The sequence below is a fragment of the Pinus tabuliformis genome, chromosome 3_1 (genome assembly GCF_031772625.1).
Source record: "Pinus tabuliformis cultivar Carrire ecotype Pingquan chromosome 3_1, CPIR1, whole genome shotgun sequence".
Classification (NCBI taxonomy): Eukaryota; Viridiplantae; Streptophyta; class Pinopsida; order Pinales; family Pinaceae; genus Pinus; species Pinus tabuliformis.
In genome coordinates, this window is record NC_142301.1 from 390,260,286 (window position 1) to 390,271,128 (window position 10,843).

Consider the following 10,843-nt stretch of genomic DNA (forward strand, 5'->3'; position numbering starts at 1 on the left):
CCCAGTGGAGTCGCCATTATGTTATCACTCAGGTTGTCCCTCAGGTTGTAGTAAAGGGATACGGCCGAGGTAACCACAGACCAACTTTGGACTGCAGGTTCTAGCCCACCTGCAATCAGAGAGGGCTCTCTCTTTATGATTTAACTTTGTTTGAAAAGGTCTTAGGCTAGCTATTGATTTCAGGGGTTTTTGTTTTGATTTTTGGTGGGAAGTTTGATGTTTTCAAATAGAGAGGCAAGTATAGCATGAAGGTTTCAAACCATTGGGCATGGAGTCAAGGAGGATGACTGCTGTTGCGTTTTCTTGGTCACAAGAGAGGTATGGAGCAAGGTAACTGCGCATGAAACAATTTTTCAGGTTTAAAGGATGGAGTGAATGCTAAGTAATGAGAGGCAGTTAAGAATCTCTCAGTCAGCTTAACAGAGGGAAGCAACGGAGCTCTATCTAGGGGCAGTAAAGAATCCCTAGAAAATAGGCAAACACAGGTGAATTAGGGTGAATATGAGCCGGAAGGAATTCATATTCATTACCAATTCATTCAGATGAAAACATAAAGAAACAGCAGAAATTGAGCATAGAGTGTATTTAAACAAGTTCTAAGCTAATCTTTCTTTCTGCTACTTAGATAATGGTAAACAATAAATAGAGATAAGATGCACTTATTGTTTCAGGCAGCAGCGCAGGAATTCCATCTTTCAGTCTCTAGAAATCATTAATAACACATCAGACAGTGTCTTCTCCAAGCTTTCAGCAATCTTTGATTAAAGAAAACAACTCAGATATACAGTGCGAGTCTCTAGTCAAAAATACCAATCGACCAACCCTTGAAACAATACAGCGGGTGGTATATATAGGAAAAACTCTTCAAAATTGCTTATTTACAGTTTGACCTAAACAGGTCTGAAAGAAAGATCATTACTTTAACCTAATCCTATCCAGAAATAAATGCATAAAATATTTTGAGTTGCGCTGAGGGCCGCCATATGGGGACTGAGTAAATGTGTTGTCCTCGGTGGCTTGGTGTAGTTGTCTCTGCAATAACTGTGCATGGGTCTCTGCTCCATTGCAGTTCGGTGGCCTTAAATGCTTCAACTATGATTTGAGAGCTGGGATGGGCTTTCACTGCCTGATTTGACTTTGTTGGCGGCCATTCAATGTTAACCTGCTTTGGGAACTGAAGGCTTCTATTAAACAATTTAACTGGTACACTTTGCTGCTTCTCTTTCCTCTGATACTCTCTGACAAATGAATTGGGTCGCTTCTCTCCTTTGCTGTGGGTCTAATCACAAGTTAATGGCCGATGTTCAGCCTCTGTTTCCTCTAGAACTGTCTTCTGCTCCTTTCTGCATGCTTCGCGAAGAAAAACGGGTCATTCGGTGCTTCTCGGGCTTGCTGGGGGCTGCGCGATGAGAAGATTCCCATTTTGGCTCATTTCCTGTAGCGCCTCAAAAACTGCCTCAAAAACTGATTCTGGGCTTCCTAAACACAATTTTCACCTTTCGCTCAAAAAACTGATGATGACGTCAGCATGACGTCAGCAGGTGGGACCTCGTACAGCAGGTGACGTCAGCGATGACATCAGCATGATGACGTGGCGAGATGACGTCAGCATGTACGGAGGTGACGTGGCAGTACGGTAAAGGGACACGATGGCAGGGTGACTTGGCGGTGCGGTGGCAGGAGGCCACGCAGGCATGTGACGTGGCAAATGACGTGGGGCTTACGTCACAGGGGGGGGGGGGGCGGTAAGTGGTTTCTGGGCGCACCGCCTTTGGGCATGAGTGGTTTTGTCAGAGGGGGCTCCGCCACAGCCCAGGAGGCGACGCGTGGCGGGAGTACGGCGGGAATACCGCCCATCTCCCGGACGCTAACCTTCGGGCGGCTCGGGGATGGGAAGGACCCGCCCACCGTTGATCCGCGGGGCGGGTGATCGGACGGTTGGCGGCGACTGTGAAGCGGCGGAGGTATAAGGACGGGGATCGGGGAATATTCCCATTTTAATGTTGCGCGGCGGGGGTTAAACACAATGGTTTATGTGGGTTTTTTTTTGGGGTTAAAATGAGTGCGGGTTAATGTTTTATGAACGGACTTTTTTAGAATAAGGGCATAAAAGTGGGTTTTCTTAGGGTTGTAGGGCTAGGGGAGAGGTTGTTAGCATGACCAGGTGTCATCTAACTCCTGCTATACAAGGATGGGCTAAAAACAGCCCCAGATATACTGCTTTTTCCCTGACTTAGAAGAAATATGGCTATATTGCCAGGGAGGGGATATTTACATAGGGGAGTATTATATACATAGTTTAGTAGGAGAAGGGGAAAACTGATAGGGAGTTATATACTAGAGTTAATAGTTAATATGGAGATGATAAGCAGGCGCTAAGGTAGGGGACCTTAGGCTAATTCTCGAGGGAAAAGTGACTCATAGATGAGAAATAAAGGATCTTTGAGTGAAGCAGATCTTCACCAAGACAAATGACATGGAAAATGATGAAACTAAGAGGAATCAAGCAGACCTTGACTTCTTTGGGGAAATTAGTGAGTGACTTGGGGAATAAGAGGAAGGGGGAGTTAATGATGTCCAGCTTGAGCTCCTCCAGATGAAAATTGCCCGCTAAGTGTGATCTGGAAAGATATACACTTAGAAACACAAAAATTGATTATGAATCATTCTGCAACCTCAAAAAACTACCTACCCAGCCTACTTTCCGAACATTTTTTCTTCTTTTTGGTTTGGGTGCACTTAGACTTGCAGACCCAGCTTTACAATTTTTCTTTTTTCTATTCTCCTATCTAAGTCTACACTTATTTCTGCCAGGGACCCAGATTAGGCAGTTGGGCTCCTTTGATTCTCTACCTATCTACAGATCTGCCAAGATTAAACTGTTTGGACAGATATTATTCTCTATATTCTAAAACAGGAAATTGAAACCTAGGGAGGCCAAGATTAAACTGTTTAGCCTTCCCTTAACTGAATGAACTCTTCAAAAATGGAATGACTCATCAAAATTGGAATACAGCAGTGGCATTTGGACTAGCACACTTCATGGCATCTTGTGGAAATATGGAACACTGCAGCCTGCAAAGTATGACATATTTGGCATGTAAAAATGTCAATCATGAAAAATGAACACCTGTTGCAACAGGAGGCTAACAGAATTAAAACCAAATATCACGACTACAAAAAACCTTATGCTTTCAATATATTTCAACCATGACATTATGGAAACATTATGACTAAAAAAGCTTTAAAAATGAACATCTTAATGAAAGAGTCATTATACCAAGAATATTTTTTTTAAATGCTAAAAGTATAGCTATTTTAAAATCTTAGCCTAAGGCAACTTAACACATTGCAACAAAAATTTAAAAATCAACCAACACATTGACATGCAGTGTAGGCGAATTCGACCTATTACAATGAAATGTTAAAAATCAACCATGAAATTGACACATTGTGGTGGCAGACTTGATCCATTATAACGAAAATTTAAAAGTCAACTATCAAATTGACACATAATGGGAGTCGAGTTACTAGTTGAGGATTGACACAGACCCTACAAAAAAAAAAAAAAACAAAGAAACAAACAAAATAGATAAATAAATAAAAATGAAAAATACAAAACAAAAGAAAATTTGAAAAAAATTAAGAGTATAACAAAAACAAATCAAAACAAAACAAAAAATGTTTAAAAAAATAAAAATTAATAAATAAAAAATATATTAAAACATTAAAAAAATAATTAAAAAGATAAAAAAATGAACAAACATAAAAAAGTATTTACAAAATATCTTCCAGAGAAATCACAAAGTAGCTTACACGTTTCGAACCACTTATTATGGTTCATCATCAATATAGAGATAAAAATAAATAAAATAAAAAATTGTTTAAAAAATCAAAATTAACTCTCAAAGGATACAAACTTAAAAAAATAAAACTATAAACAAAAAATGAAAAAACAAAAAAAATGTTTGAAGGAAAATTTAAAAAAATAATAATAATAATAGTAATAATCAAATTGGAATTAATATTCATTGGGAGGAAAGGGGGTTCCGGAGGGAAAGGCGTCTGCAACCCAACTAGGGTTTCTGCAACTTCTGCAACGGCAGACCTGCCAAGCTTAGTACAGCAGGTGAGAAGCAGACGGACGGGTGGTCAGAGGAGAACGACCATTGATAAGGAGTGAAATGCATTCCCCTCAGGGGGAGGGCCAGGAGCCTCCCCCCGATAAGGACAGTCGGTTGCCATCAATGGAAGAAAAGGAAACGGATAACGAACAGAGCGGAGGTGATACGGATCGCAGCAAGCTGAAGGGTAAGGACATAGAACAGGAAGACAGAAACAGAGCAAGCTCATCCACATGCAAGCCTGTAGCAACGGACAGGCCGAGAGTGGAGTTCCCAAGTCATCGCATCAATGCAAGGATACAGTACATGAGAGATCACGCGTTGATTGGCAAATTCATAGGAATTTGGCCGACGGAGAAAGCGCTGAGAAGTTGGATAAGCGCTAAATGGCATCCAAAAGGAGACATTACTCTGCATCTTGGAGCAAAGGGGTTTTTTACGGCGGTCTTCAACTGCTTGGAAGATCGTAATAGGATCCTGGATGGGGGACCCTATTTTTTCAACTCTGCAGGATTATATCTCAAAGCGTGGGTGGAAAGATTCAATCCAGATAAGGAAGATCTGAGCTATGCTCCAGTGTGGATAAGGTTATATTCGTTGCCATGGGAATACTGGGAAGAAAAATCCCTTCAGGAGATTGGGGACGCTCTTGGTGAGTTTGTCAAGATCGCAGAGGAAACAAAATCATGTAGATACACATCTTATGCTCGAATATGTGTCTACATGGACCTCAAGCAAGCTCTGCCAGACACAGTAAGTTTTTTTCATGAAGATTCTAAATGGATTCAAGTTATAGATTATGAGCATGTCCCATTTAGATGTAGGAAATGCCATAATATAGGGCATCTCTACAGAGACTGTCCACTAAACAAGAAACCCTCCTCCCAAGAAAGTTTGGATAATCAAACAACAAATGGTTTCACTAGGGTTACAAACCGAAGGAGAGGGAATAGGAAAACATCAGGCAATCCCAAGGCAAATCTGATTAACAAGCCAGTACCAACAACGAGTAATCGTTTTGAGACCCTAGCCAAGGCTGATGTGCAAGATCAGGAAAAGGAAGTGCAGGAGAACAAGGAATCCAATAAAGATCGGCGAGGAGAAACTTCAATGCAAACAGGAGATATGACTCATAAGCAATCAACCCCGCAATCCCAAGCAAAATCTGTATCCTGGCAATCTCAAGGAATGGAAGTGGAATACACTGAGCCCAACAACAAATCATCAAAGGAACGAGAGGAATCCTCTCAAGAACCTCAAATAATGGAAGAAGATCTGGAATCCTTAGATATAGGAGATCTGGATATTCTGGGCTTGGAACAAGCTTGCAAGACAGGGAATTTTGAAAAAATATCAGACAGGCAGGTGGACAACCTAGTTGAAGTGTTAAACAGAGCACAGCAGAAATACTCGCTAGGAGTCCAGACAGGAAGTCCATGGGATGGCAAGTTCATCACAAAGGATAACAAGAAAAGAGGCAGAAAAACAAAGCTTGAAAGAACCATAAAGATAGGAGAGGTATTAGTGGAGTCAGGGAGGTATGCCAAACTGACAAAATACTTTAATATTGATCCCCATCCTTCTCAATGAAGCTGATATCATGGAACATAAGAGGGCTAAATGGCCCAAGGAAAAGCAGATTATTAAAAAATATGCTTATGCTAGAAAAACCGAGTATCCTCTTTCTGCAGGAAACGAAATGCAGCTCAATAATCTTGGAAAAAATAGCAGCGAAAGTCTGGCCGGGAGGGTTAGTAACAGCTGTTGATGCACAGGGAGCCTCAGGAGGACTTGCAATTCTCTGGGATGTGCGAGTTATTCAATTAAATGACATACAAGCCAATAAAAGCTTCATTCAAGCAACATTTCATCTCATAGGAACTAACACCTATGGATTCATAACTAATGTTTATTTTCCTCAGGAAAATGCTCAAAAAGCTCAAATCATGAACACATTGTCAGATCTCAGCTCAGAAAGGCCATACCCACTTTGGATTTCTGGAGGTGATTTTAACATGACAGCAAGCATGGAGGAAAAAAAGGGCGGCAGAAGCAGAGCAAATAATGATGGTAACCTCTTAAAAAATTTCATTCATACTAATTGGTTGGTGGATGTTCCCACAAGTAATGGCCTCTTCACCTGGAGCAACAAGAGAGAAGGACTATAGCAAATTGCATCACGACTTGATAGATTTCTTATCTCTGACAATGCAACACATTTAGGAGGGGAATTTACAGCATCAATTCTGCCTATCTCTGGATCTGATCACTGGCCCATTGGACTTCAATGGAACAGACCTGGTAACAACCTCAAGAGACCCTTTCGATTTGAAGAATTCTGGCTAAAGCATCCGGATTTCGAAAAATTAGTTAGTTCAACTTGGCTTAACTTCAATCCTACCGGAGGCACCAGAATGTCCAAGTTTCAGCAAAAACTCAAGCATCTCAAAGGAGTAATCAAGCGCTGGAATCATAATACTTTTGGTAACATTTTTAAAGCTCAAGCCACGCTCAACTTAGAAATGAAGAGGATTCAGCAAAGTATTATAACTGATGGTCGAATGGAGGAACTATCAAAACAAGAACAATTCATTGAATTTCAAATTTTAGAGAGGGCCAAACAGGAGGAAACATTATGGAGACAGAAATCACGGATTAGATGGTTAAAAGATGGAGAAAAGAACACAAAATTTTTTCATAAAACTACGGTCCAGCGCAAAATGAGCAACTGTATCACTCACATCAAAAATGAACAGGGGGACAAAATCGAAACTCAGGAAGGCATTGAAGAGGAATTTCTCAGCTATTTTAAGAAGATACACCAGGAACCCAATATAGACAGATTGTCGGCCATCAACAGGCTCCTAAAGGACATCCCTAAGTTAATAACAGAGGAGCATAATAGTCTTCTCCTCAAACCCGTCAATCTACAGGAAGTTGAAGAAGCGGTCCATCACTTAAAGGAGGGAAAAGCGTCGGGTCCGGATGGTTTTACCTCAAACTTTTTTCATAGGTTCTGGGACCTTATAAAAGAGGAGGTTTGGCATCTTGTGGAGGAATCCAGAGCTCTTCGATGGATGTATCCAGGGTTAAATGCCACATTCATCGCCTTAATTCCAAAAGGGGAAGATTCTAACACTCCTGACAAGTACAGACCGATCGCATTGTGCAATATCATCTACAAAATTACATCAAAAGTTATATCAAATAGATTAAAGCCGCTGCTCCCTCTGATTATCTCGCCTGAGCAGTCTGGGTACGTAGAAGGCAGGCAAATAACGGATGGGATTATATTAACTCATGAGATAATCCATTCCTTAAAGCAAACCAAAAATCCAGGTATGCTGCTCAAATTAGATTTTTCCAAAGCTTTTGATAGTATTAGTTGGGTATACATTCAAAAAATTCTCACTGCCTTTGGGTTTGCTCCATCTTCGGTCAGATGGATTTTTAATCTATTGTCTTCAGCTTTTTTCTCTGTTTTAATCAATGGAATCCCCTTGGCCACTTATCACCCCTCCTGAGGTATAATGCAAGGAGACCCCTTATCTCCCTTTCCTTTTGTTATAATGGCTAAAGGTCTGGGCAGAAGTATCACATCGGCCAGGCGTGCTCTGCTTCTAAAAGGCCTTTCCTTTAACGATTCACCCTCCTTCACCCATCAGCAATTTGTTGATGATAATATGCTCTATGGTCATCCATCGGTGCAAGAAGCACGCATTCTCAAATCAATTCTATCTATTTTCTCTGATGCTTCCAAAGCTCTCATAAATCGAATCAAATCCCAGATCTTCTTCTTTAACACCCCTGTTTCCACCCAAAAAGCCATTGGCCGCATTCTTGGATTCACTACTGCCTCCCTGCCCTCCAAATATTTGGGTGCTCCTTTAATGGCCTCCGCTCTCAAACATTCCTCTTGGAAGCAGCTGTTGGAAAAATTGGAAGCTCGGCTCTTCCTCTGGACTCACCGAGCCCTCAATATGGCTAGCAGACTTGTTCTTATAAAATCTGTCCTAAACTCCATGCCCTTGTATCTCTTTTCCATCCTTGCTGCTCCTAAATGGGTTCTAAAAGAAATCAAGAATCTCCAGCGTAACTTTTTATGGGGAAGCTCAGGACATAATAGGAAATGGGCTCTAGTCAAATGGGAGAAAGTCTGTATTCCTAAGCAAGCAGGGGGTATTGGGCTAAGAGATCCAGAGCACAGTAACAAAGCAATGGGCGCAAAAATCTGGTGGAGATGGCTAGCCTATCCCAACACTCCGTGGGCCTCTCTTTGGACAGCGAAATATGCAAGCAATTGTCCTATGGAAGAAAGAATACGAATGACGGAAGTCAGTATGGGATCGGCAATTTGGAATGCAGCTATACAACACAGAAGCCTCATTCAAAAGCACAGTTTCTGGGAAGTAAAAAGTGGATCCATAGCACGGTTTTGGGAAGACTCATGGCAGCAATTACCCAAACTAAAAGACATACTTCAAGACCAGCCAATATCAGAGCAGGAGATCAGTCAGTTAGACAAGGTAAATCAATTCTGGAGCTCCTCTACATCTCAAGGACACAGGCAATGGAAAAAGGAAAACCAAATATTAACAAATAGCTCTGAACAAACTCAGCAGGCTCTCAATAAAGAATTACAATTGAGGCAAATCACCATTTCAGAAGACTCAGACATTCTAAGATGGGGCTATGAGGAGAAAGGAACATTCACAACAAAGGAGGCTTATAAGATAATAGTCCAAGATCAGATAAACAAAGACACTTTATGGGCTAAAATCTGGGACAATTACAATTGGCCAAAGGTTTCCACCTTTTTATGGCTCTTATGTCATAATAGAATTCTGACTTGGGATAATCTTCGGAAAAGAAGCTTCTTGGGTCCATCCATCTGTCTGTTATGTAAGCAAGAGGAGGAAACAGCCATACATCTTATGCAGACATGTCAAATGGGTAGAAAACTTTGGGAAAAGGTCGCCTTCCGCTGCCAAAAAGATGGTAGAGTGCAGGGAGATCTCAAAGCAACCATCCGCAACTGGAGTCAAAAGCCATTTCAAAGTAATCTTCTTAATGCTATGTGGCAAATCATACCGGGTTTACTAATGTGGAACATCTGGAAAGAGCGAAATAGAAGAGTTTTCAAGGATCAAATTATGCCTCTAGAGCAAATCTGGACCAAATTTCAGCAGAACATCATGGAGTCTCTATCGATCAAAGAATGGTGTGCAGAAGACCTCCCTACTTTACCACAGGAGAGAACAGTATGGGACAATTGGGGAATCCAAATAAACCAACAGTCAATAATCAAAAAGAATCCCACAGTGCAGATAAAAGAATCCAGTCAATGGATGCCGCCTCCCACCAACATGTTCCAGCTCAACTTTGATGGCGCATCAAAGGGAAATCCAGGGAAAGTAGGGTATGGAGGTGTTGTAATGGATCATAATGGCAATCCTCAATGCATTTATCTGGGCTCGAAAGGTTGGGACACTAATAACTCAGCAGAATTGGAAGGGCTGTGGAGAGGCCTCAAAATGGTTCATGAAAGGAGTATGTTCCCAATCATCATAGAAGGGGATTCGCAAATTATAATTCAAATGATCATAAAGCTCAGGAATGGATCTCCCATTCACAAAGTCAGCAACAGTTGGCGAATGGCTCAGAGGTTGGAACTGATAAACAGTTGGCTTTCTAAACATCAAGCGATCTCATTTAAACATACCAGAAGAGAAGGAAATAAACTTGCTGACTTTCTTGCCAATCTTGGAGTGGAGGCTAAGGTAGGTTATTTCGAAGGGTCTTTAACCAGTATAGCCACCGAGGACCAGCTTGCAAAATTCCAAGAAAATGTCAATTGAGACAAATCTCAGAAGGAAAACACCCACCCGGATGCGGGTGGTATCACGTCAATTTAATGATAAGCCGCATACCAAAGGCAGTTGGCAGGGCAGACGGCAGGTGGAATGTCTGTCGAGGACGCGTAGCAGGTGGGCAGCAGTGCTTAAAGGTATGTGAATTCATTGCTGGGCAGTCTCGAATGTGGGTTCAGCAGGCCGGAGTTAATGCAGGCATGCATGATCGGCAGAGAATTTGTTATATTGCCATGGATCGGTTCATCACACCTGGTTCAGTCACTGGAGCGATTCATTGTGCGGCAGAGCGGTCTCAGAACCTCTGTCTTGTATTCTGAATCTGGCTATTAGCGTGGATTGGCAAACTCATCGAAGCTGCTTGCGTTCCTCAGGTAATTGATTTTCTCTGTTTCAATCTATCTGCTGGTCAATTTGTGCTCTGGAGAATGCCTCGACGACGCGGTGTTCCTCGCAGAGGTAGTCATACAGGGGACAGAGGCCAACCGTCTCGCCCTGTTCCTCAAAATGTCATTCCTATTGCCTCTGCGTCTCCTTCTTCTCCGCCTCCGGAACAAGCCAGGCCCATTCCGAACAGCTCTTTCCAGACTGCCAGATTCACTTTCCAAAGCCGGCTTAATAGGCCCATTTTGACTGCAAGCCTCACTATTGTTCTCGCGGAGGAAGATAGTAATCAGGTGAGCTCGGCTAATACTACCCCCTCTCAGTCTCAGGGAGACAGCGTGCTTCTCGGGGACCTGACTGGGATGGTGTTCCAGGCAGATAACCAGCAAGAAGGTGGCCATGTCTCGGAGGTGCCACATCATCCCGTGGATCTGGCTCAAAATGATATTGTGCCTTGCGGCCCGA

General features: G+C 42.1%; 1 protein-coding gene across 1 annotated transcript; it reads left to right on the forward strand.

Moving 5' to 3' along the window:
* The first annotated feature begins 4,184 nt into the window (after positions 1-4,184).
* LOC149187362 (uncharacterized) lies at positions 4,185-7,648 on the forward strand. Its single transcript, XM_089409645.1, has 4 exons — positions 4,185-5,642; positions 5,816-5,938; positions 6,047-6,194; positions 6,348-7,648. Exons 1-4 carry the CDS (start codon positions 4,185-4,187, stop codon positions 7,646-7,648), a joined length of 3,030 nt encoding a protein of 1,009 aa, XP_089265771.1.
* The last annotated feature ends 3,195 nt before the right edge of the window (positions 7,649-10,843 follow it).